Raw genomic sequence first — 27778 nt, 5'->3', positions numbered from 1 at the left:
CTCCAGTTCATAACATGAATCCCAGCTAAAGTCTAATCATCTGAAAATTTCGTCCCATCAGCTTTCACAATGGAGCTACTAACTTTAAGGCAGAAGCTGTACAAGAATAAATTTATGAAAACTTTTAAAAGATAGACACATGACATCAATGAGGCTGAAAGAGAGAAGCCGGAGTTGATACAATGAAAAAAACAACTAGATCCTGAAGGAACTGTTGACTACTAAAATAAATCAGTGAATGTGAATCTTAAAGGATGAATATTAACTAATCCTTTCCAGTTTTATGTAAAGAAACATAATAATGTGGCCACCAACCGTGTAAAACAATCCAGGAGCTCTGGGTTCTGGATCTTCTTTATCTTTTCAATCTTGAAATGTTTCATGGAAGCTTTAAAATGCTCACTTACTTTGACATATTCCGGATGTTGGTGATTGATCTCTGACACCTAAAAAAATTAAAAAACATATAAATGGGAAATAGGAAACATTTAAAGCATGTTACATCCACATATGTGGCCCCCTAGCCCATGAAGTATCGTTACCAGGGTTCTTTTTCTTTTCTTTTTTTTTTTTTTTTTTAAAAAAGACAGGGTTTCACCATGTTGGTCAGGCTGGTCTTGAACTCCCAACCTCAGGTGATCCGCCTGCCTTGGCCTCCAAAGTGCTTGGATTACAGGCATGAGCCACCACGCCCGGCCTCGTTGCCAGGGTTCTAACAGCAGGTAGGATGAGCTGGCTGAGGGTTCCCACATCTGGCAACTCATTGCTGTAATGAACCAGAGAAGCAGCAGGCCTGTCTGTCCAGGCCAACTTAAAGCTACCAAAGCACTATCCCTAAGGGAAAAGGGAAGTCCCCTGCAGTCTGATTTAGTCACTAACCTCTTCCCAATGTGATGCCCAGGCAGTCCAAACAGATCAGCCTGCACAAAAGCTGAAGCCAGCATGGGGAGGCTAAGCTATCTAGGAACAGTCATGCTCCAACTAGGTTAGGTAACAAAGTGAGAGAGTCTGACGCCCATAGAAACTTGTTAATTGTAACTAACAGACAAGTCACTTTCACTCTGTAAGTTCTAGTTTTCTCCTCTGTAAGACAGAGATGTCAATATCCATCTCACATGGTTGTTGTGAGGATTTGGCCAATGAGACTGTGTGTGGCTGAACTCTGGGAACAATGAGGCACCTAGAGCAGTTAGGTGATCTGTGGGAAAGAAAACCATTCGATGTCTGCCTTTCAACCTTGATCTAAGAGTTTTGCAGGAGCAATTCATTCATCCAGGAAAAAATACATACACTTACAGCAAAGTACTTTTTCTAACATTTAACGGATTCACCCACCAAACATGTAAAAACCAAGTACCTTATATTTTTTTGAGGATAGGAAGCAAAGGTCCTGCTGAGGAAGAAAGGTGGCAGTTAAAGGCGCTGACGAGGTCTGTGCTGGCTGATGGCTACAAATAAAGAGAAAAAGTTCACTTAACTCTCTGCTCCACAGGCCCAAGCTACCTTTCTCTTAACTTCCAGCCACTAGGCCAAGGATACTTAGAGAAATACACAATATTTCTTTTTGTATTTTTCTTCAGACTACATCCTCACATATTCCTGCTATAGATGTACCAGTAATCACGTCTTTTAAAAATGCTGCAACTATTCATAATTGGTAAATTAAATGCTATTTTCCTGTTGATTTAAAATGTAAAAGCATTGATTCTTTTTTATATTTCTGCTCAACATTCAAAGGTCCTAATGTGTTAGCATTAAGCAAATGTGTCTTACAGGTTCTTTGTCAAAAGATAAACAATTAAGTATATTAGCAATTTAGAGGAAAGAATTCTGCCTTTCCATTATGAACTGTATTTCAGGGTAACTACATCTGAGAAACAATTCCTTTTTTTTTCTATTCCATAGAACCTAAAGCTGTCAGAAAAATTTTTCTTTATAGATGAATCACACTGATAGTTGCAAAAGAGTTGATAGAATTAGAAAACCACTATTTGGCAATACCTAATGACATCATGATTAGCTACTAAAACCATTAAGTGAAAGATCAGATGAATAGTACAGTAGAATGATCAGACTGGAATGACCTGAACCTACTCTGTGATCTCCATCATTAAAAACAGGACAATCAGACACTATATATCTCTTCATAAGATGGGACGGGATCACTGGTACAAAGCCATCAATTATGTAGTATTCTTGATTCAAAAAATGGAACCTAAATATCAGTTCTCTAAATCTAATGATCAATTTATGGAAATTACACATCAAGTGACCCCATGAGGAAACAATTTGCTAATTTGTTTTGAGACAGAGTTTTGCTCTGTCATCCAGGCTGAAGTATAGTGGTATGTTCATGGCTCACTATATCCTCAACCTCCTGGGCCTAGGTGATCCTCCCACCTCAGCCTCCTAAAGTGCTGGGATTATAAGCACAAGATAGCATGCCAGGTTGATTTCCCACATTCTGAATTTGGAAAACTCATAGGTCAAACCACCTGGTTGTTGTTTTTATTGTTGGTTTTTTTAAGACAGAGTCTCTCTCTGTTGCCCAGGCTGGAGTACAGTGGTGCAAACACAGGTCAACCTCCTGGTCTCAAGCAATCCTCCCGCCTTAGCCTCTTTAGTATCTGGGACCACAAGTGTGTACCACCACACCTAACTTTTTAAAAAGTTTTTGTAGGGATGGGATCTCACCATGTTGCCCAGGCTGGTCTTAAACTCCTGGGCTCAAGCAATCCTCCTGCCTCAGACTTCAAAAGTGCTGGGATTACAGGTTTGAGCCACCACACCTGGCCTATCTAGTTTCTTAAAAAATGAAATTGCATGAAAAAAGTGGAGGAGGGGAAACTGTAGCAGACTGAAAGAGGTTTATGACACAAATCAACCAAATGCAATGTACAGACCCTGCTTAGATACTGATTGCAATATATCAACTCTAAATAGTTATTGTTTAAGACAATGGGAAAACACAAAACATGAACTGGGTATTAGATGATATTAAGGAATTATCGTTAACTTTGTTACATAGGTTAATGGTATTGTATAATGTTTTCAAAACCTCTTACCTGTTAGGAACATACCTAATATACAGAGAGAGGAAAATGATAACATGTATTGGATTTACATTAAAATATTCCAGCAAAAGAAAAAAAATTAGGCCAGGTGTGCTGGCTCATGCCTGTAATCCCAGCAGTTTGGGAGGCCAAGGCAGGAGGATTGCTTGAGCTCTGGAGTTCAAGACCAGCCTGGGCAACATAGTGGGACTCTCCCGCAATCTCTGTAAGTTTTTTTTTTTTGAGACAGAGTCTCGCTCTGTCACCCAGGCTGGAGTGCAGTGGTATGATCTCATCTCACAGCAACCTCCGCCTCCTGGGTTCAAGCAATTCTCCTGCCTCAGCCTCCCAAGTAACTGGGACTACAGGCGCCTACAACCATGCCCAGCTAATTTTTGTATTTTTAGTAGAGACGGGTTGCAACACATTGGTGAAGCTGGTCTTGAACTCCCAACTTTGTGATCCGCCCACCTCTGCCTCTCAAAGTGCTGAGATTACAGGTGTGAGCCATCACGCCCAGCCATTAAAAAATTCTTAAAAATTATCCAGGTGTGATGGTGCACAGCTATAGTCCCAACTACTCGGGAGGCTAAGGCAGAAGGATCCCTGAGTCCAGGTAGTTGAGGCTGCAGTGAGCCACGACTGCACCACTGTACTCTAACCTGCATGGTGATGGTGATGGTGGTAACAAGATGGTAAAATATTGCTAGGCAAGGTGGCTCACGAGGTCAAGAGATCGAGACCATCCTGGCCAACATAAAACCTGTCTCTACTAAAAATAAAAATTAAAAAAAAAAAATTAGCCGGGCATGGTGGCCCTTGCCTGTAGTCCCAGCTACTTGGGAGGCTGAGGCAGGAGAATCACTTGAACCTGGGAGGCAGAGGTTGCAGTGAGCCGAGATCGCACCACTGCACTCCAGCCTAGGGTACAGAGTGAGACTCTTCACCTCAAAAAAAAAAAAAAAAAAAAGATGGTAAAATATTGACAGTGTTTAAGTTGGGTGATAGTTACATAGAGATTTATTAACAATTCCTTGTGCTTTATATTTGAAATTTTCCACGTATAAAACAATTACATTTAAAAAAATAAATGCTTGAAGAAAAAAACTCTCTGAAGACTTCCTTGTATAAAAAGAAGACGCTTTAGAATGAGAAAGACTGGCCCCAATTTATCTCTGTTTTAAGCTCAGGTTTCCATTCTGGATTTGTATAACACAGGATAGACTGAATGAATATAAGATGCCCATGAATAGTGACTGTGCTATAGTTCATTTCTATATCCCACTGCAGTTCAGGATAGTACCCCAGCCCTTATTCCATCCCACACCAAGTGTGTCTCCTTGGGCTAGTGAGAGAGCAGGATTAAAGTAGGTTCTCTGCATGACCCCCCTCCCCCCGCCCACTAACACGTTTTCCTCAATTTATTTTATTTTTTTACTCATGTGGCTGTTTATTATCACTATATACCATGCATTATGCAAAATATTCTAAGACAGCCTGGGCAACATGGCGAAACCGTGTCTCTATTAAAAAATATATAAAAATTAGCCAGGTGTGGTAGTGTACATCCACAGTCCTAGTTACTCAGGTGGCTGCAGTGGGAGGATCACCTGAGCCCGGGAGGTTGAGGCTGCAGTGAGCTGTGATCGTGCCATTGCACCCCAGCAACCAAAAAAAAAAAAAACACCAAAATATTTCAAGAGCTCTGAGGAGCTGATAATTGGGGTTGGTGGAGAGAGAGGGAGAAGGGAGGAGGAGGGAAGGTTGTGCTCATGCTCGAGATGACATTTACACGAATAACTGTATTACAAGGTAGAAGGGGGTTAACAACTATAATGGAATCTCCAGTGTTCCTGGAGGGCACAGGAGAATTGGAGGAGAGTCACAAGGAATGTTAGAATGGGAAAGTGCCATTCCGGCTAAATCATGAGGCATGCTGGCTTCATGTGAATGATGGGAAAGAGTATTCCTGGAGAGGGGAAGAGCAAATGGAAAAGCAGGAAGCAACTCTGACATATGGAAGCCATTGAGACTGACAATGGCTAACTACAGAAGCTTTCTGGAAATGCCACAAACCAATTTTTTCCCCTAGAAATATATGTGCACAGAAAGAACCATCCAGTTTGGAGTCAAGGTCTCTACACTTTCCATAGTTCCTGCTGTCCAGAAGAGCTATAAAGTATGGTCTCACTAGTTGAGACTAACTGGGAGTATCTGAATTGTTAAAAAATTACTGGACCTTGTTTTAAAAAAAAAAAAAACCAGACAATTTTGTTGCTTTAAGGCAATACAGTTCAAATGCACTTCTGTGAAGATATCCTGCCAGAACCATTCTAATGAATGAAAAGCAGCTCTGATGATCTCATTCATCAGCTGAATGTGAACAGCCTCTCCCAATCCTCCTACTCTGCCTTTTCCCCCTCCTAACACTTGTCAGGAACTGACATAGTTACTGCCTCATCCACCAGAATACAAGCTCTGGGAGGGCATGGGCTTTACTCCTCTCTCCCCTACACCCTGAAATATTCTTCTTACTTTATTAATTTAGTAATAAGTAAGGGGAAGGGGCCAGGTGCAGTGGCTGACGCCTGTCACCCCAACACTTTGGGAGGTCAAGGCGGGCATATCACCTGAGGTCAAGAGTTGGAGATCAGCCTGGCCCTCATGGTGAAACCCCATCTCTACCAAAAATACAAAAATTAGCTGGGTGTAGTAGCATGCACCTATAGTCCCAGCTACTAGGGAGGCTGAGGCATGAGAATCACTTCAACTGGGAGACAGAGGTTGCAGTGAGCCAAGACTGTGCCACTGCACTCCAACCTGGGCAACAGAATGAGACTCTGTCTTAAATAAATAAATAAATAAATAACTGGAAGGGATTTTAGATAGCTACACCAATCAGATTCTAATTCTTGGGAAATCAACTTGAGAAATTCAGAGAAAATTAGGCAGTTAGTGGCAGAAGATAAGGCTGGAGGGATATGCAGGTTGGGATTATGAATTAGAATTAAGTCAACTTCATTAAATATATAGTTACTAAGTCTTTTAAAAGCAGGGGAATAAAAATAATAATAACCAGAGCAGTTAGCATTTACCAAACACCTGATGAGTGTTTGGAATATGTTACCCAAGCAACCATGAGGAAGGTATTATTATTAAACCCATTTTAGAGATGAGGATATACAGTCATTCATTTGTCCAAATCCACACAGCTAATGGGTGGCAGGGTGGAATCTGAACTTAGGTCAGCTAAATCCAGAGTCCAGGCTGTTAACCTGGTACCCAGAAAGGATCTTTGACTCTCGGCTGCTCCAGTTCTAAAGCAGAATTGGAAGCAACTCCCCTTCCTGAGGCCCCGATACAGCTCAGTTTCCATTCTTAGATTCTTGCGAGTTGTTTTCCATATGACCTTAAAGTTATTTATCTTTTCAGTAAGTTCCCTTTTTCATCAAATAGCTTGAATTCTTACAACCAAAAGAACCTAGTTAGAACACCTTGATTTTATACTTGCCTTGAAGCCTGGTTTATATACTCACACATCACCCAGAAAAAAAAAAAATCCAACTCCAAAAATGTTCACGAACAATGTAGAGTTTACTGAGCAATTCACAGTAGAGTTACAACGAAGCCTCCACAGCATCTCCTTTAAAATCCCTTCGATCAGCGTTATCTCTCTCTGAAGCCCTTGCTCTGACAGCTACCGCACCCCTTTTTCCTATCTTTCTCTGCCTCTCATTCTCTGTAAATCGTGTAGCAAAACTAAAGAAGACATACAAAAGAATCCACAGCAAAGCCAGTCACGGTGGCTCATGTCTGCAATCCCAGCACTTTGGAAGGCTGAGGTAGGAGGATCACTTGAGCTTGGGAGTTGGAGACCAGACTGGGCAACAAAGTGATACACCATTTCTTAAAAAAAAGAATCCACAGCAAAACAAAAACCCAGTGCACATGATAATTCCTCAGGCGCACCGCATCAATCCAGCTTTTCACAGCAGGAGAAGCTAAAGCCCAGAGTAGTTAAGAGACTTGCTCAGACTCCCCTGTAAGTTAGAAAGAAAATTTGCTTTCGGATCTATATCCTTTTCAATCACACCATGCTGCTTAACAAGCATCTTACTCACGGATAATGCAAATGGAAACTGCAGAGTAATGCAAGCTGGAACTTTTCAGAAAAATAGGCTCCAGATTCACGAGTGACTCCATGAGCCCAGGACAAGCATCTCAAGCACACATCAGCAAACAGCTGCTTCAGAACACTTACTCTGGTCCTCTTTTCATCTGCTCCACATCCCACAGAGACACAAATTTTGGTCTTCTGATGACATCCTTTTGAGTTTTGGAAGCTACGTTTGTCTGAACCATCCCTTTGGACAGAAAAACATAAAAGCAGTGAGAATCAAGATCAGTCCTAGAAAATGACTTCTTGTTATTTTGCAGAGGCTATTTACACAGCAAACATTCAAGACTGACCTGTGAGAATTGCTCACAGTAAAAGACTTGTATCCTTCACTGCCATTAGTAGAAGGCTCAGGAAGCAAAGGAGTAAATGAATATTCACGAATTAATCTAATCTTTAAATTCAAGTTGGATGGTAAAGGAGGAGAGCTGGGGGAGCCAAATAGCAAGACACCACCCTTGCAAGCTTCCCTGCACCGCGTATCAGTGATTATGGGCTGGAATCTGGTAGCTGTCTTCGAGGGTTTTTTTCTACATCAGGTGTGAAATACCATTTTCAATTCATGTTGTAAACCTCGGTCCAAACTGCAACCAGAGTGATCCCTTTCAAAAGTAAATCATAATCCATTGTTAGTGAGAGTGTAAAATGGAACCACCATGTCGGAAAACAGTTTGGTGGTTTCTTATACGGTTAAACATGGACTCCTATATGATTTAGCAATACCATGCCTGGGTATTTACCCAAGAGAAATGAAAAGCTATATCCACACAAAGGCATGCATATGAATGTTCACAGCCACATTATTATGATAACCAAAAAGCAGAAATAACTAAACGTCCATCAGCTGGTAAAAGAATAAACTATGGAATAGCCTTACAATGGATGTGACTCAGTAATGAAAGGGGAAGAACGACGTGGATAAATCTAAAAAACATTATTCGGAGTGTAAGACGTCAGCCACACGCAATGTGCCTACTGTAAGCATTGATTAATATGAAGTTCTAGAACAGGTCAAACTAATTTATAGGGACAGAAAGCCATCAGCAATAGTCTGTGAGGAGAATACAGCAGGTGTGTGTGGTGTGGCTGGGGAGACCGATTGCAGAGACAGGAAGAAACTTTTGGGATTGATGGAAATGTTCTATATCCTGCTTAGGATGGCAGTTACATGCATTTGTCAATACTCATCCAACTGCACACTTAAAATACAGAACAAACATAAACCACAAAAAAAGCAAATCGGATCATGCCACAACACTGCTCAAAGTCTTCCCAGGGCTTCTGTCTAATAAAACAGCCAAGTTTCTATCTCTGCTCTCATCTCTTACAGACTATCTACCTCTTCTGTGAAACTTCAAGCTGGTCTGTACCTTCCAGCCCTGGCCTTCGTTCTTCCTTCTCCTGGAGCGCCCTCCTTCCCCCAGGCAGAGGCTGCTCTATAAAAGTAAGTGCTGTCCCACTGACTCCTCCATTCTCTGGTTGCTTCCTGGCACTGTTCATTTTCTCAGTAACTGTTACTGCTTTCTGAAATGGCCTGACTTGTTTACCCGATCATTGCCTCTCACCACCCTCTTGAATTTAGGCTGGAAGAGCAACCTCATCACTGTATCCAGCCCCTACAGCAGTGGCCAGTACACAGCTGGCACTCAGATACTAGCTTAATGCATGACAGAATACACTTGCAATCTAGTTAAGAAATAGAAAAAGCCATGGCCGGGTGCGGTGGCTCACACCTGTAATCCCAGAACTTTGGGAGGCCAAGGCGGGCAGATCATCTGAGGTCAGGGACTTGAGACCAGCCTGACCAACATGGAGAAACCCCATCTCTACTAAAAATACAAAATTAGTCATGCGTGGTGGTGCATGCCTGTAATCCCAGCTACTTGGGAGGCTGAGGCAGGAGAATCTCTTGAACCTGGGAGGCGGGAGTTGTGTGAGCAGAAAAGAAAAGAAAGAGAGACAGAAAGAAAGAGAGAGAGGGAAAGAAAGAAAGAGAGAAAGAGAAAGAAACAGGAAAGAAAGAAAGAAAAGAAAAGAAAGAGGGAGAGAGGGAGGGAGGAAGAAAAGGAAGGGAAGGAAAGAAGGAAGGAAGGAAGGAAAGGAAGGGAAGGAAAGGAAAGGAGGAAGGAAGGAAGGAAGGAAAGGAGGAAGGAAAGGAAGGGAGGAAGGGAAGGAGGGAAAAAGCCAAACGGAACACTACAAACTGCTCTGAACCGGTTTCTATGAACCAAACAAACAGAAGTAGCTGGACAAATTGCTCTAGATCAGGAACAAAGCCTACTGGCTCTCATCTCTGCACCACTCTTTTACCGTAAAAACAATATAATATCACCTAAGAATTTCTTTAGAATTTAAGTCATTTTTTTGTTTTTTATATTTTTTTTATTTTTTTTTTTATTTTACAAAGATGGGGTTTCACCATGATGGCCAGGCTGGTCTTGAACTCCTGACTTCAGGTGATCCACCTACCTCGGCCTCCTAAAGTGCTAGGATTACAGGCGTGAGCCACCACGCCTGGCAGAATTTAAGTCATTTTTAATTCTACCACCCAATTGAAGAGATTTTAATTTTTCACTATTATCTTCCAGTCTTGGCCCACATGCATGCATTGCTGCAATTATCATGCACATTGATTTTTTTTAAAAAAACTTTTCTATTTTAAATATAAACAGAAAAATGCAGAAACATAAATTTGGGGTTCTGGCTGAGCACCGTGGCTCATGCCTGTAATCCCAGCATTTTGGGAGGTTGAGGTGGGAAGATCGCTTGAGCTCAGGAGTTCAAGATCTGCCTGGGCAACGTAGTAAGAGCCATGTCTCCACAAAAAATTTAAAAATTAGCTGGGCATAGTGGCATACACCTGTAGTCCCAGTTAGTTGGGAGGCAGAGGTGAGAGGATCTCTTGAGCTGGGGAGGTTGAAGCTGCAGTGGGCCATAATGGCACCCAAGTGACAGAGTGGGACCCTGTCTCAAAAAAAAAAAAAAAAAAGCCAGGTGCTATGGCTCATGCCTGTAATCCCAGCACTTTGGGAAGCCAAGGAAGGCAGATCACGAGGTCATGAGTTCCAGACAAGCCCGGCCAACATAGTGAAACCCCACCTCTACTATTAGCCAGACATGGTGACTCGGGTGGTTGAGCCAAGGAGAATCGCTTCAACCTGAGAACCTGGGAGGCGGAGGTTACAGTGAGCCAAGATTGTGCCACTGCACTCTAGCCCCAGGCGACAGTGGGAGACTCCATCTCAAAAAAGAAAAAAAAAAGAGCGTTCTGCCTTTTTCATTTAACAATATCAAATTTTGCTTTTCCTAGCTAGTTTTCATCATCAAAATCTTTAACAAGTGCCAAATATGCCACTCAAATTTAGTACCCTGATTTATGTAGTCACCGCTGTACTGGTGCACAGACCAGTCCGCTTTTAGTACTGTGGGCACTGGTATTTGTCTACCATTCTGTTGGTCACACCATGCTGGTTAACAAGCACCTTACTTTATGCCTATAGCTTTCTTCCCCCTTCTTCTACTGAATTATTTCCTAAGAAAGGTTCCTGGGGGAATGAAAAGACAAGCATATTAGCAAATGTTAATGGCACTGGCACTGCCAGGCTGTTTTCCCAAATACTTGGTATAATGGTCCTTGTAAAAGCTATATCACCTAATGCACACTAAGTGATACATGACCCAACTGCAGGTACCATCTGGGAATTCTGGGACCTTAGAAAGACTCCTTTACCTCTTCTAAAGCACCTGCAAGTCCCTGATTATGTGCAGGGAGTATCCTAGGGTGTGCCTGATGGGACAGTACCTTCAGAAAGAGGGCAGTTCCTGCCCTGATACCTAACTAAACACAGCAGGTAGATTGGCGGCAGCTCACCAGAAGACCTTTCTACAGTAGCTCCAATAAACATGGTAGAAGGCAAAGTACTTTAATCAATGTGATGATGAAGCCACTGACCTGGATGATAAAGCCTAAAAGAAACAGCAAGTTTCTAAAACTCTGAAGGTGCTCAAAAGCCCACGTAGTCACCGTAGTCACCAGCACCTGAAATTTTGCCTCTGCCTGGGCAGCTGCCCACCCAGAATCAGAAACAGCATGGCAGAGCTAGAAGTACCACCAAGACAACTTAGTTTGAGCCCCTGATTTTGCCGTTGAGAGAAGTGGGTGCCCCTCCCAGGGTGGTAGAGCAAGTGTTTGTCAGAGCCAGAGCTCTAGAACACAGGTCTTCTGATGGCCACTGGCTTGCACTCTACCACCTTGCTAAATCTTGACCCTGACCTTGGCCTTAGCAATACATACCCACTCTGTTCCCACTCCCATGTGTACACTGCAGGTGGCTTTCAATGACACACAACACTGCCAAACACAGAAACTTACCTTGAAAACTCAGCTCATAGTTCCGTGAGCCAGCCTGAAATGGCACAACTCCCCTCGGACAGGATTGATAGAAAGCCTCCAGGTATGAAGAGTCGATGCTTGAACTCTTCTGATTGTCTTTCTAAATTGAAAAAAAATAAAAGGTAAAGAGTTCAGGAGTTTTTAGGAAATCTCTACTGTTATAGGATTTCATTTTAGCAATGGAATATGAACAGGAGTGCATTCTGCTTCCCAAACCAGATTGTAAGAACGTCCAGCACAGGGCTATGTCACAAACTTCTGTGGTCTTCTCTATTATTATACCTAAGAGACAGCAGTCTATCCTGCAGAAACTGACTACATGCTTGCGGGATGCCAGAAAACTGTAGCTTTTTGTAATATCTTTTACAACCTTCCATAAAATACGAGCCAAATGTACAGAGCAACTTGTATCTGCCTTTTTGTGATGCCACGTCAGCATCTGTCATCTAGCAGAATCTGACACTGACTTTTGCATGAAATAGAACATCGCGGGCTAGTCTAGCCATGCACGGTTTACAGCCGTCGTGAAGTGAAGAAAGATCGTCTGCTCCTCATCTAAACTCCAGTAGAAGCGGTGTTCAAATATAAATAACCTCTCCTCTGCCCTGAACCAGAGTAAGTAAACAAAACTGCCAAAGTCTCCTGCCAGCCTACTGCACTGAAAATGCACTTGGATTGGCCACTGACTGGACCAATAAGGAAAGGGATGAGGCATCACCCCAAAATGTAAACCTATAATCTCAAAGCATATGATAAAGCATGCAAATATCAGAATGGATAGGTACGAGGGAAATGAGCTGATTTTAGCAAGGGCGCAGGGTGGCCGACCAGGGCAAACTAGATGTGTGCTCCTAGCAGGAGGGGTTCTCAGTATTTAATGGTGAAGAGACACTTGTTTCCTGTGATCTAGAACAAAGGAGTTAATGACAGCAAAATTTTACAGGCAGCCATGGTGGGGAGGGGCCCACGGTTCCTTTTTTATTATGACATTCCAGACTCTTCGGCTTTCGGCTAGACTCATGCCCCTTACCCTTCCCTAATGGAAATGCCTGCTGAACGTAAGGGGAGGGCAACAGAATGAAAGTGTCCAAGAAAAACGTCCTGGACAGAGAAAAGCCTGAGCTGGGTCTCTTTATCCGGAGTGGAGCATGGTTAGAGCAGAAAGCAGTGTTCAAATATTTGCAGGGCAAAGTGGAAATCATCTTGAATGTGTTTCAGGAGGGAGAACCAGTACAAAGGGTGGAAGGGACAAGGACGCCAACTTTAGTAGAATGTTCTAACCGACAGCAGCCAACGACTAAGTCATATCGTGAAGACGCCTGTTGCCATAGCTTTGTGGATGGTATTTATCAGGATGATTGTAAAAGAGATTGCTGCCATGACTTGATGATGCCTGGTAAACCATATGCCTTCCTCTGGCCCAAGTGGGCAAAACACCTCTGGCATAATGCGGGACGGGTGGAGCAGCTCTGGTACCTTGGTATCCCCTGGTTTGACCACTAGCTGAATCACTTCCCAATTTCCCATCCCTATGGCTGAAGTCCTGTATCCATCCACTGCCTGCTCAGCTCTGTAGAACCCACCCTGTTCCAGGCTTAAAAGGCAGAGACTTTCGAACTTTGACACACAAAGTTGTGGTGTTGATCCCCAGGGATCAAGTGCAGATATGATTCCGGGGAAAGTGGGGGACGATTTAGATTCTATACTTCAGCCAGCTCCTTCGTGATGCTGAGCTGATGCTTCTGGTCCGTGGACCTCACTTTGACTAGGAAGGCTCCAGGGTCTAGACCAATGCTGTTCGCTAGAACATTCTGTGGTGATGAAAATGTTCTCTGTGCTGTCCTATATGATATGTATGTGGGAGAGGCAAAATTTCTTTTCTTTCTTTCTTCCTTTCTTTCTTTTCCTTTTTTTTTTTTTTTTTTTTTGACACGGTCTCCCTCTTTCTTTCTTTCTCTTACAGGATCTCCTTTCTCTCTCTCTCTCTCTCAGGGTCTCCTTTCCTTTTCTTTTTTCTTTTCTTTTTGACAGGGTATCCCCCTGTTGCCCAGGCTGCAGTGCAGTGGCACAATCTCGGCTCATTGCAACCTCCACCTCCTGGGTTCAAGGTATTCTCCGACGTCAGCCTCCTGAATAGCTGGGATTATAGGCGTACGTCACCACAGCCCAGCTAATTTTTGTATTTTTAGTAGAGATGGGGGTTTCACTATATTGATCAGGCTGGTCTCAAACTCCTGACCTCAGGTGATCCACCTGCCTCAGTCTTTCAAAGTGCTGGGATTACAGGCATGAGCTACTGCGCTCAGCTGGGAAAGCAAAATTTCACCTCCACCCATTTACAGTGTTTTGGGGGGACCTGAGCATTAAATTGATATAAGACCACAATAGGAATGACAAGCAATGGAGACTCAGAAGGATAGGGCATGTTGGATTGGGAGTAGATTACTTAATGGGTACAATGTATATTATTCAGGTGATGGATACCCTAAAAGCCCTTACTTTACTACCAGGTAATCTATGCCTGTAACAAAATTACATTTGTACTCCACAAATTTATACACAAAAAGACAGGCCAACAGGATAACAGCATCGCATTTATTTAATACAAGTTTTATGTGGCACAGAAGCCTTCCTAAGAAAGTGAAGACTAAAGCTGCGGTTAGAGATGAACCCTTGTACTGAATTAGACAAAGAGTCATAAATTATAAAAATGGGATGAGGCAAAGAGGCTTGGGATAGGGAAGTTAATTGAGTGGAGAAGTGTCCAGGAGGATAAAGACTTGTGTAATAGGGTTTGTTTACACAGGTTACCTGTCCTTGATGATAAGAATGCTACTTTCATTCTGGTATAGGGAGGACATCTTTCTTTTTTTTGAGACAGTGAGTCTCACTCTGTCACCCAAGCTGGAGTGTAGTGGTGCAATCTTAGCTCACTGCAACCTCCGTCTCCCAGGTTCAAGCAATTCTCCTGCCTCAGCCTCCCAAGTAGCTGGGATTACAGGCGCCCACCACCATGCCAGGCTGATTTTTGTATTTTTAGTAGAGATGGGGTTTCGCCATGTTGGCCAGGCTGGTCTCGAACTCCTGACCTCAAGTGATCCGCCCACCTAAGGCTCCCAAAGTGCTGGGATTACGGGCATGAGCCACTGCACCTGGCCCCTTCCAGTACTTTTAATATTCAAATTAATAAATGGGAATTTCATTTCCAGCTTTTAAGTAACAGAAAGTCAGATTGATCGTCTTGTACCTGCTGTTTTTCAAGTGCTTTTAACTCAAAATAGTCAATATGCCAGAGTGGCAAATTTTTAACCCCTTCAGTAGCCAAGCTATATATACATGGCTACAGAGCACTGAAAATGTGACTACAGTGACCATGGAACTTGTTTCTTAATGTTTTACATGTTTAATTAAAGTTTAAAATGAAATTGCCACATGTGGTAAGTGGCTGTCACACTGGACAGCATAGAGCCACTAACTCGGCGTCTGAGCATCGGCACAGCCTAGCACGGCTCCACTCCGGCCTTCTCTAGCCTTGCCCCCACACTGTACTTGTCATATTCATGAAGCCTGATAGGTGGCGCGGTCCTCAAGGTAACATTTCTTCTTGGTTTAGTCCACATCAGAGATGAATCTCAGGCACTGTTTGCTGTATAGGCTGGTTCATTCAAGCCTCGCTATTGGAAGACTAAAAGGACAGCGGGAGCATGCCCATGCCATGGGAATGTTAAGGTCAAGAGGTCACGTGACTGACTGCTGGTCGAGAAGCAACTCTCAAAGTCCCTCTCTTGTACCTGTGTGCTGTCTGGGTCAATTACCAGGTGTTTCTATTTTAAAGGTATCTTAAGCTATTCTTGTAAGGATCAGTCTTTTCTGTGGTATCTGAAAGTCTTATCTGTGCTGAGGTGACCCCAGTTCTTTGGCAATCCTAAACTACAGTTGTCCCATACTCTTAAGTGACAGGTAGTGACAGCCTTGCGAGATGTCTCATTAGACCTTTTAGCTACCATTAATTTAACAGCCATAATGTGTCCTAGAGTATAGTACTGGACTCCAGGTCTGAATAAATGAATGAATCATATAGCTGTCAATTACTTATTCCCCACAAGACTTGAATTTATGTCTCAGTTGCAGTAAACAGGCCTTGGCTTTTGTCCTGTGTGTGTCAATGATTGCCTCGACCTTGGCTTTCTAGAGTTGTGGCTTGTCTTTGCTCTGAGAGGGTCTCTCAGGCCATAGCCTCCTGCTGGTCCTCAACACCAGCTTCCACAGCTGCTAAGCTTAGCTACTTTGCTAGTAAACATCTTCGAGGACCCGAATCTGCACACCCTACCTGATGCACATCCAGTAACTATCAGGCTTTGCCTTCGGTCAGTCCTGCTATCACTCTGCCCTACACCATTGCTGCCCAAATGCCCAGCTATTCAATCATCACTTCTCCTAATACCACACCCTCTCCCTGTCCACCATCTATGTAGGTACGAGTCCTGGTTAAGCATATCAATTTCCATAAAAGGGTATCTATTTTACCTCCCAGAGAGAGCTCATCATCAAAGCATTTGTACCTACTCTGTTGGCAAAAGTTTCTACACTTCAAGTTCTTATTAGAGAGACGCCAACCCAGAACTCTAAATTGCCTGACTTATTCAAAATTCAGTTACAAGAAATAAAAGCTGTGGGGCACTGTCTGAAAGCACACAGTCCATTCTTTTCTCTAAATATTCTAACCTGTACACTGGCTCAAGTCAGGTCACCAAACAGCTGCAAACTTGGACCATAATGCATTGACACATGAAAGAAACCAGGGTCCTAATATGTGGGGTCTACTATGTGACCCTAATACGTGGGGTTCTACTACGTGCCCCTAATACGTGGGGTTCTACTACGTGCCCCTAATACGTGGGGTTCTACTACGTGCCCCTAATACGTGGGGTTCTACTACGTGCCCCTAATATGTGGGGTCTACTATGTGCTCCTAATATGTGGGGTTCGAATCTCCTGGAAACATCATTTTAATTTTATTTGGATTGACCACAAGGAAAATAGTAAACCCAGGGCCTGATTTTTCCTTTTTTTTTTTTTTTTTTTTGAGACGGAGTTTCGCTCTTGTTACCCAGGCTGGAGTGCAATGGCGCGATCTCGGCTCACTGCAACCTCCGCCTCCTGGGTTCAGGCAATTCTCCTGCCTCAGCCTCCTGAGTAGCTGGGATTACAGGCACGCGCCACCATGCCCAGCTAATTTTTTTGTATGTTTAGTAGAAACGGGGTTTCACCATGTTGACCAGGATGGTCTCGATCGCTTGACCTCGTGATCCACCCGCCTCGGCCTCCCAAAGTGCTGGGATTACAGGCGTGAGCCACCGCGCCCGGCCCCTTTTTTTTTTTTAACTAGAGCGAACTCAATTTATATAATGATGGGTCTTATTAGTATAAGACAGTAAGAGTTCATTCACATCTTCAGTGAACGTCCGACAAACACATGTCACATTTAATGAATACAACATTCATGTGTTTGCAGATTGAGTATTACATTCTAAAAACTCTACAGTTTTCATGGGAATCCAGAACACAAAAATTAAAATAAATAAACAGCTAACACAGACTGAATGTCCCAGAGAGAACTTTGTATTTAAAAAGCTCAGGAAGGGCTAGGTGTGGTGGTTCACACCTGTAATTCCAGCACTTTGGGAAGTCAAGGCAGGGGGGGATCACCTGAGGTCACGAGTTCAAGACCAGCCTGGCAAACATGGTGAAACCCCGTCTCTACTAAAAGTACAAAAAATTAGCCAGGCATGGTGGCAGGCACCTGTAATCCCAGCTACTCAGGAGGCTGAGGCAGGAGAATTGCTTGAACTCAGGAGGCGGAGGTTTCGGTGAGCAGAGATTGCACCATTGCACTCCAGCCTGGGCAACAAAAGTCAAATTCTGTCTCAAAAAAAAAAAAGCTCAGGAAGTTTCTTGATGTTTTATTAGGGAACATGATTGAACTTGTATAAATTTAAATACAATCTCTTCCCCTGATAGCTCTTTCTGGTTCCTGGAACCCTTTTTTTTTTTTTTTTTTGAGTCTTGCTCTGTAGCCCAGGCTGGAGTGCCGTGACACAATCTTGGCTCACTACAACCCCTACCTCCTGGTTTCAAGCAGTTCTCCTGCCTCAGCCTCTCGAGTGGCTGGGATTACAGGTGCGCACCACCATGCCTGGCTAATTTTTTGTTGTTGTTGTATTTTTTTTGAGATGGAGTCTTGCTCTTTCGCCAGGCTGGAGTGCAGTGGCACGATCTCAGCTCACTGCAACCTCCGTCTCCCGGATTCAAGTGATTTCCCTGCCTCAGCCTCCTGAGTAGCTGGGACAACAGGTGTGCACCACCACACCCAGATAATTTTTTGTATTTTTTAGTAGAAATGGGGTTTCACCATGGCCAGGATGGTCTCGATATCCTGACCTCATGATCTGTCCGCCTTGGCCTCCCGAAGTGCTGTGATTACAGGTGTGAGCCACTGCACTCAGCCTTGCTGTATTTTTAATAGAGATGAGGTTTCACCACGTTGGCCAGGCTGGTCTTGAACTCCTGACCTCAGGTGATCCACCCGCCTTGGCCTCCCAAAGTTCCGGGATTACAGGCGTGAGCCACCACACCCAGTCTCCTGGAACCTTGATGTCACTAGAATGCAAATGTTTGCCAACCCTCCTTTCTTTGTATCTTACTGAAAATTTCCAAATATTTGACATAAAAATCATCGAGACCTATAGCTTATTTTTATTTTAACTAAGGCTAATTAATTTGGGTTTATAATTTTATTTCCATGGGTGCCAAGAGAATCGCTCAATTGACCTCATCCTTGGCTTGAGCATAAAAAGAATCTGTGCCAAGTTTAACATCATAGGCGTTTTCACACATGGGAGTTTCGGCAGAACTCTGTTCCACAGAGATGTCACATGGGCCACCACAGGAGAGAGGACAGTAACAAGGAGGGGACCAGGAGAAGGCTCTGAGTCCGCATCCTATTCCACCGGGGCAGCCCTGCTGTACTCTAGTTGGCTTGTTTAGGGTCTTGGAAAGATGGTATGATAAAACGTATCTGCTGCTAAAACAGTTTGGAAACCACCATGCTGCTGAATTCACGGTAGGGCTGTCGATGTTGAGGACCTCACCACAGCACACAGGGTCCCTGCTATGTGGCCCACTCTAGGAGGTGTTTTTCCCAGGCCTCATTAACATAAAAAAGCCGTGCCTCTCCCAAGTATTTTGTTTGCTTTGGCAGTTAGGCAGCTCGGAGCCAAACAGATAGCCCACTGACGTGTAACTATTAGTTCAGTGCGAAAGTAATCACTGTTTTTGCCATTAAAAGTAATTACCACAGGACAAAAAGTAATTTTGCACCAACCTAAATATGTAGAACCTCACACTGCCATTTCTTTGTCCCTGCATTATCCTCTCTTTTCTTTCTTTCATTTTTTTGAGACAGAATCTCGCTCTGTCTCCCAGGCTGGAGCGCAACGGTGTGATCTCAGTTCACTGCAACCTCTGCCTCCAGGTTCAAGTGATTCTCCTGCCTCCGCCTCCCGAGTAGCTGGGATTACAGGCGCCCGCCACCTAGCTTGGCTAATTTTTGTATTTTTAGGAAAAATGGGGTTTCACCGTGTTGGCCAGGCTGGTCTCGAACTCCTGACTTCAGGTGATCCACTCCCCTGGCCCCTGCATTATCTTTGGCTTCATTTGAATCTCTTGCTTTCATTTTCTGTTTCTCATCACTCTGATTTCATCACCTACTTTAAGGTCTGTTTCTCTCACTCTTTAATCCTGTGAGTTGAAGGGAGGACGGGACACTGAGACAGAGGGACAGAAGCTCTGCTTATCTAAACTTCCATCCCTATTTCTATGCTCCCACTATGGGTCAGCCTAGAATCTTCTAGTTCCAGTCTTTTAAGTCCATCTAAATCCAGACTCTGATTGAATACTAGTGACTATCTGTACCAGATGTGGTTTCATTGCTTGAGTGAATTAACACATCCCCTGGTATAATTAACCATGCCATCATCCATGTGGTCATTTAAGTTCTCACTCTCACTCTCTTTTCCAGCTCAAAGCAGCAGTCTCTCTACATTTATGTGTTTATACATAGAAAGCTCTGTCAAGGTTCCACCGTCTCCTCTGATGGTGAGAAATGGCGCATGTACAGCTGACATGTCTCAAGGAGTTCCTTAAAAGTAATTAATCTATGGCAGGGCACAGTGGCTCAGGCCTCTAATCCCAACACTTTGGGAGGCCGAGGTGGGTAGATCACCTGAGGTAAGGAGTTCAAGACAAGCCTGTCCAACATGGTGAAACCCCACATCTACTAGAAATACAAAAATTAGTTGGGCGTGGTGGTGCATGCCTATAATCCCAGCTACTCAAGAGGCTGAGGCAGAAGAACTGCTGGAACCCAGGAGGTGGAGGTTAGAGTAAGCCAAGATCACACCATTGCACTTCAGCCTGGGTGACGAGAGCAAAACTCCATCTCAAAAAAAATAATAAAAATGAATATATGCTTTAATGTATGATTATAATTGGAGTGCATGCTTGCTGAAAAAGAACTGTGTACAAAGTAAAAAAAATACCACTTCCTGTAACCACACTTCACGGGCAAACACGTAGCCTTCAAACGTTTTATCTATGGTGTTCTTTTTTATCTTATTTCATTTTATTTATTTATTTTGGTGACAGTCTGGCTCTATTTCCCAGGCTAAGGTACAGAGGTGCAACTCAGCGCAATACAACCTCCACCTCCCAGGTTCAAGAGATTCTCCTGCCTCAGCCTCCCGAGTAGCTGGGATTACAGGAGCCTGCCACCACGCCCGGCTAATTTTTGTAATTTTTTTTTTTTTTTTTTTTTTTTGAGATGGAGTCTCGCTCTGTCACCCAGGCTGGAGTGCAATGGCGCGGTCTCAGCTCACTGCAACCTCCGCCTCCCAGGTTCAAGCGATTCTCCTGCCTCAGCCTCCCAAGTAGCTGGGATTACAGGTGCCTGCCACCACGCCCAGCTAATTTTTATATTTTTAGTAGAGACGGGGTTTCACCATGTTGGCCAGGCTCGTCTCGAACTCCTGACCTCATGATCCGCCTACCTCAGCCTCCCAAAGTGCTGGGATTAATTTTTGTATTTTTAGTAAAGATGGAGTTTCGCCACATTGGCCAGGCTAGTCTCAAACTCCTGACCTCAGGTGATCCACCCACCTCAGCCTCCCAGAGTGCTGGGATTACAGGCATGAGCCACCACACCCAGCCAATAGTGTTCTTTTTAAGTTGGCAACTTTAAACGAGGGCTTCCCCCACAAAGAGGAACAGTGCTCACCTCTTCTCCATACTGAATCCATGTGCCAGATTCATTCTTCCAATACCAGATCCATTTGGTGGTAAAAACAGAATTGGCTGGCTTCGTGACAGAAGAAGGAGTGGAGAGGCGTTGGATGAGATTGGAACCACAAGTCATTTCCCGAAAATTGATTGTGTAACTTCCTACAGAACAGCTGAGAGAGAAAAGTATTAAGTTAACATAATGTTTCACTGACCTCTGTTTTCTACAATCTCGTCTTCCCTAATGAGAGTGCAGAATTAAACTTTTAGAGCTAAAATAGATCTTCAAGTTTTCTTTCTGTAGCTCCAGGTCCTACACATAAAAGAAAAACGGAAACGCAGAGAGGAAAGTGACTTGTCTGCACCACATATTTAAGGGCATCACAAAGTATATTCTTCCCTCAGAAAATATCCCAAAATAAACTCGTGCCCACGAAACTCCTGATTGGCTCAATGTTAGAAAGTAAGTTAGAAATTCACATTTGATTAATTTCTTAAATTATTTATATTATTTAAATCATTATCAAAATGTGGAGACCCTTGCAGAAAATTGGCAAGGTTAAAGTTATTTTCATCATAACATTAAACATTATTTCCTTCTTTCACTTTCATTCTCTCATGAATACATGAAGAAATTTTCCAGAGGCTACGCAATGTATGATTTCACAGCAGATTGAATACAGAAGCAGATATGAGAATCTAGTTATCTTCTATTATGCCAGACATTAAAGAAATTTGAAAAATATAAAACCCTTCTCGATAAATTGCTTTGGAAAACAGTTATTTTATAATTATCCATATAAATATTATATATACATATATAAACAAATACAGTTATATATCTGGGTATGTATATTAAATGGATATACATGAATATGTATATAGCATAAATATAGTTATATACATCAAACTTATTATTCTTCTTATTATTTTTTTTGAGCCAGAGTTTTGCTCTTGTTGCCCAGGCTGGTGCAATCTTGGCTCACCGCAACCTCCACCTCCTGGGTTCAAGCGAGTCCCCTGCCTCAGCCTCCTGAGTACTGGAATTACAGGAATGCAACACCACAGCTGGCTAATTTTGTATTTTTAGTAGAGACGGGGTTTCTCCATGTTAGTCAAGCTGATCTCAAACTCCCGACCTGAGGTGATCTGCCTGCCTTGACCGCCCAAAGTTCTGGGATTGCAGCTGTGAGCCACTGTGCTCAGCCTCTTATTTTTAAGTGAATCAAATATATAATTGTTCTCAGTTTTCATTTTTAATATGGTAAATATTGATAGCTATATTCCATATAACCAGAAATTCTCTGGGATCCTCAACACATTTTTTTTTTTTTTTGAGACTGAGACCCAGGCTAGAGTGCAGTGGGATGATCTCAACTCACTGCAACCTCCACCTCCCAGGTTCAAGCAATCCCCTGTCTCAGTCTCCTGAGCTGAGATCATAGGCGCACACCACCATTCCCAGCTAATTTTTGTATTTTTAGTAGAGACGGGGTTTCATCATCTTGGCCAGGCTGGTCTTGAACCCCTGACCTCATGATCCACCTGCCTTGGCCTCCCAAAGTGCTGGGATTACAAGCGTGAGCCACAGCGCCTGGCCAGGAATCCTCAATACATTTTAAGTGTTGAGGAGTCCTCTGACCAAAAAGTTTGAGAATTTCTGCTCTTAGAAAGGCCTCTTAGATCAGTGGTTCTCAGTCAGGAATGATTTTGACCTCAGAGGAAATTTGACAACATCTGAAGACATTCTGGGTTATCACAACCAGAGGGGCTGGTGGAGGGGTGGTGCTTCCTGGCATCTGTGGATAGAGGCTAGGAATAGTACTAAACAGCCCTGACAGCAAATAACTATCTGGTCCAAAACGTCAGTAGTGCTGAGATTGAGAAAACCAGCTCTAAACTTGCCTGGAGGAGGAAATATAGATCTAGTAATAAGAAAGTGGCTGATGTCACCCTCTAGTGGTAAAAACGCAGCAACACAGAATCTCCACCTCCAAATCACTAAATTCTCATATGATGAAAAGTAATGTAACTTTCCCCCCGAAAGAATTTCCTTGTAAAACTGGGATGTTTCTTATACCGCTGCACACCATAGATAAATATGGTCGTACGAGTATCACCTATTTCAGCTCTTCCAGAAGGAGAAATGTTTTTACTTATTTATTTTTGAGACAGGCTCTCACTCTGTCACCCAGGCTGGAGTGTGGTGGCATAATCACGGCTCAATGCAGCCTCAACTTCTTAGGCTCCAGCGATCCTCTCACATCAGCCTCCCAAGTAGCTGGGACCACAGGCGCGTGCTACCATGCCTGCCTAGTTTTTGTATTGTTGGCAGAGACAGGGTTTCATCATGTTGCCCAGGCTGATCTCGAACTCCTGAGCTCAAGTGATCCTCCTGCCTCAGCCTCCCAAAGTGCTAGGATTACAGGATGAGCCATGACACTCAGCCAGAAGCAGAAATGTAAGGTACCCTCTTAGATGCCTCCAGGCTGGGGAGAACATAGCAAACATAAGGAAGGTATTAAATGCTAAAGTATAGCCTTTTTTTCCCGGGACGCCTGCGTGGCCTGCTCAGACCTCCAGGCTCGACAGTCGGCGCGGGCGGCGGTAAAATGTCGGTTCCAGGACCTTACCAGGCGGCCACTGGGCCTTCCTCAGTGCCATCCGCACCTCCATCCTACGAAGAGACGGTGGCTATTCACAGTTACTACCCCACGCCTCCGGCTCCCGTGCCTGGGCCAGCCACGGGGCTTGTGGCAGGGCCTGATGGGAAAGGCATGACCCCTCCTTCGTATTACGCCCAGCCAGTGCCTGTCCCCAGTAACAATCCAATTGCCGTGCAGACTGTCTATGTGCAGCAGCCCATCTCCTTTGCGGGCTGCCCTGTCCAGATGTGTTGTCCTTCCTGCAACAAGATGATCGTGAGTCAGCTGTCCTATAACGCCAGTGCTCTGACCTGGCTGTCCTACGGGAGCCTGTGCCTGCTAGGGTGCATGGCGGGCTGCTGCTTTATCCCCTTCTGTGTGGACGCCCTGCAGGACGTGGACCATTACTGTCCCAACTGCAGAGTTCCCCTGGGCACCTACAAGCGTTTGTAGGACTCAGCTAGACGTGGAGGGAGCCGGGTGCCACAGGGAGTCCTTTCCACCACTCATCCAGCTTCACGCCTGGTGGAGGTTCTGCCCTGGTGGTCTCACCTCTCCAGGGGGCCCACCTTCATATCTTCTTTTGGGGGGAAAATGTCGCAAAACTAACCAACCTCCAAACCCCAGAAATTGCTGCTTGGAGTCGTGCATAGGACTTGCAAAGACATTCCCTTTGAGTGTCAGTCCAAGTGTCAGTTCTGCCTCCCTGTGACCCTGAGTCCTCCCATCTAACTGTGATCATTGCCCTATCTGAGTCTCTTCCTGTGATCTGCCATCAGTGGCTCTTTTTCCTGCCTCCGTGGGCCTTTCTGGTGGCGGTCTCACACTGAGAAGCCACAATTGCCTTATTTTGGAGGCTGTTCTGCCTGGAGCGTGGCTGCAGCAGCCTTCAGTGCCTGCCGCTACCTTACTCATCTGTTCCCATCCCTGATGACAGAGATCTTGCCTTATAGACTTTACAGGCTTGGCTTTTAGACTCTGTAACTGCAGACGTCATTAGCACACAGATTCACTTTAATTTCTTAATTTTTTTTAAGTACAAGGAAGAGGGGCTATTAACACCTAGCACAGACATATCCACGAGGTCATAAATGCATGCTAAAAAAATAGGGCTGGATTTTTATCACTGCTCTGACCCCCTCCGCCGGTTTCTCTGTGTCAGACCTTCAGCACCCCTTTCCATGCAGGGATTTTTTCTCATAATTATATGAACAGTTTTTATTACCTCCTTTTGGTCTGAAATACTTTTGAGCAGAATTTCTTTTTTTTTTGTTTAAACAGAGATGGGGTCTTACTATGTTGCCCAGGCTGGTCTCAAACTCCTGGGCTTAAGCAATCCTCTTGCCTTAGCCTTCCAAAGTGCTGGGATTGCAGGTGTGAGCTATTGTGCTTGGCCTGAACGTAATTTTAAGAGGAGGATTTATTAATATTTTCTGTAATCGTCTGATTGGTGTCATTTTCCCATTTGTCCATGTAGCCTCACTTAAAAAAAAATAATAAAAAGACAAGGATAATTTCATCCTCTGCCTTTACTTGGGGATAATGTGATTTTTAACACCTTCTTCATGGAACTCTGAAAGTGGGGTCCCTGTTGGGTTCCTGGTGATGGGTTTTGAAAGATAAGGGAAAACACGTTTTGAGCATGTCTGGGTACCCTGGTGCCAGAACGCTTGGGAACCAGAACTCTTTCAGAGGAATCTAAAGTCTGATTTTAGTTTTCAGAGACACGGTTTGTTGTAAAACATCAGAAGACCTGATTTCCAGGACTCAAGCAGCAAGCCAGAATTCTAGGTCAGCTGCTCTGTTGTCTTTGAAGTCAAGAAAAAGCTAGGCTCGACCTTCACGAGTCCCCGATTTGATAATAATTAAGCATAGGGAACTCATGTGAATACTACTATGTAGAAATAAAACCTAGATCTTCAACGAACATCTGTATATTGGTTGAAAATGATCGTGGTAACCATTGATCCCCCTTATTTTATGTGATGTTTGGAAAATTCCAGTAATTATCGTTTTTGCAATGAATATGGATACCACATAGTCCTTTGGTGTTACCTGCTTTTGAAAAATAAAGTCTTTGGTTCACTCGAAAAAATAAAATAAAATAAAATAAATGCTAAAGTATACAACAAAATTCGACACTAGAACTATATAAAATTACTCAAATCATATTTTTAAATTAAGAAGTTAAGGCAAAGGCTCTTTTGTCCTAAATCACTTAGTACTTTTAATAGTTCTGTGATGAACTGATGAGAATACAAGCCGGCCTCTGCATTGTTTTTCTGCCGGACACATTGACAACTATCAACTAAATAAATAATCATGTCATTGTTTATTTCATTTGAGTTAGAAAACATTCCCAGAATCTCTAGTATTAGCCATGCTCCGGAGACCTCAAACTCATCCCGCTGTGTTTTCCTTCGTTAACTCGGCAGGCATTTGCCATTTTTATCTCAAGAAGCATCTCACACTCGAATGGGATTCTGATGGCAAAGTGTATTTTTCTTTTTTTTTTTTTTTTTTTTTTTTTTTTTTTTTTTGAGACGGAGTTTCGCTCGTTACCCAGGCTGGAGTGCAATGGCGCGATCTCGGCTCCCCGCAACCTCCGCCTCCTGGGTTCAGGCAATTCTCCTGCCTCAGCCTCCTGAGTAGCTGGGATTACAGGCACACGCCACCATGCCCAGCTAATTTTTTGTATTAGTAGAGACGGGGTTTCACCATGTTGACCAGGATGGTCTCGATCTCTTGACCTCGTGATCCACCCGCCTCGGCCTCCCAAAGTGCTGGGATTACAGGCTTGAGCCACCGCGCCCGGCCCAAAGTGTATTTTTCTTTTTTCCCTAAGCCTAGTACGAATGCTTCCCTTTGATAGTGTTGGGCTCTTGAAAGCCACCAACTTACAGGTGGATTTGGGGATCACAGTAGGCCTCCTCGATCTTCTCCATGAACTGGAAGTCCGTCCAGGTTCTTGAAATAAGCATCTGCCACCGGTAAGGCAGATGGAAGTGGACTTTGGTGCAGCTCCCTACAAAGACAAACAGGAGGTCTGAGGGACTGTTGAGTGGGGATTCTAACCAATTCAGCCAAGTTCACTGCCAGCTTTCCCCATCCATGCCTGCCCTGCCCCCTGCCAGACAGGTCCCGTCTATACCTGCTGGCACAGCTGTGTGTCCATTATCCAGGTTCCTTCATTACTGTGGAGATTCATCAGAAAGCAAAATTTCAGGCCGGGTGTGGTGGCTCATGCCTGCAATACCAGCACTTTGGGAGGCTGAGGCAAGCAGATCACTTGAGGCCAGGAGTTCAAGACCAGCCTAGCCAATATGGTGAAATCCTGTCTCAACTAAAAATAAAATAATTGGGCTGGGCACGATGGCTCATACCTTGTAATCCCAGCACTTTGGAAGGCCGAGGCGGACGGATCACGAGGTCAAGAGATTGAGACCATCCTGGCCAACATGGTAAAACCCTGTCTCTACTAAAAATACAAAAAATTAGCTGGGTATGGTGGCATGTGCCTATAGTCTCAGCTACTCAGGAGGCTGAGGCAGGAGAATTGACTGAACCCAGGAGGCAGAGGTTGCAGTGAGCCAAGATCATGCCTCTGCACTTCAGCCTGGCAACAGAGCAAGACTCCGTCTCAAAAAAAAAAAAAAATTAGCCAGGTTCAGTGGTGAGTGCCTGTAATCCCACCTACTCAGGAGGCTGAGGCAGGAGAATCACTTGAACCCAGAAGACAGAGGTTTGTTGAGCCGAGATCATGCCACTGCACTCCTGGGTGACAGAGCAAGACTCTGTCTCAAAAAAAAAAAAAAAAAAAAAAATTCCCACTCCCCAAAAGTCGCTCTACCCACACAGAAATTTGAGGTAATCAGAAATGTAGGTACCCTTTCTGCACCCCCCCAAGTGGATTAAACCAAAATGCTCTCCAGCAGAGGCAACCGCCCATATTTCCTTGAAGCCCTGGCCTACAGTTCATCTCTTCCAGGAAGATTCTCCTAATGAATCTCACTCCATTCCCATCTGACTTGTATTTTTTTCATTCCTTTAGCCAGTACCAATACCCAGTTTGGACTTAAGTTTTTTTGTTTTGTTTTGTTTTGAGACAGTCTTGCTCTGTCACCAGGCTGGAGTGCAGTGGCACGATCTCGGCTCACTGTAACCTCTGCTTCCA

General features: G+C 43.9%; 2 protein-coding genes across 3 annotated transcripts in view; one reads left to right on the top strand and one right to left on the bottom strand.

Annotated features, from left to right (window-relative positions):
* The window catches only part of ZC3HAV1 (zinc finger CCCH-type containing, antiviral 1), a 71508-nt gene that overhangs the window by 7413 nt on the left and 36317 nt on the right, over positions 1-27778 (bottom strand). For both annotated transcript variants that reach the window (XM_064372976.1, XM_064372978.1), the window contains exons 6-11: positions 26506-26629; positions 20958-21132; positions 11603-11723; positions 7315-7417; positions 1358-1448; positions 316-446 (exon numbers count right to left, since the gene is read on the bottom strand). In XM_064372976.1, the coding sequence (XP_064229046.1) occupies positions 316-446; positions 1358-1448; positions 7315-7417; positions 11603-11723; positions 20958-21132; positions 26506-26629 (745 nt within the window). The remainder of the gene's footprint in view (positions 1-315; positions 447-1357; positions 1449-7314; positions 7418-11602; positions 11724-20957; positions 21133-26505; positions 26630-27778) is intronic.
* LOC105713757 (lipopolysaccharide-induced tumor necrosis factor-alpha factor-like) lies at positions 23533-24696 on the top strand. The gene has a single exon (XM_064372986.1). It carries the CDS (start codon positions 23572-23574, stop codon positions 24055-24057), a length of 486 nt encoding a protein of 161 aa, XP_064229056.1. The 5' UTR covers positions 23533-23571; the 3' UTR covers positions 24058-24696.

The sequence above is a fragment of the Aotus nancymaae genome, unplaced genomic scaffold (assembly GCF_030222135.1).
Source record: "Aotus nancymaae isolate 86718 unplaced genomic scaffold, 86718_ANA_hifiasm-v0.15.2.pri h1tg000002l, whole genome shotgun sequence".
Classification (NCBI taxonomy): Eukaryota; Metazoa; Chordata; class Mammalia; order Primates; family Aotidae; genus Aotus; species Aotus nancymaae.
This window is presented reverse-complemented; position numbering and strand designations above follow the sequence as displayed.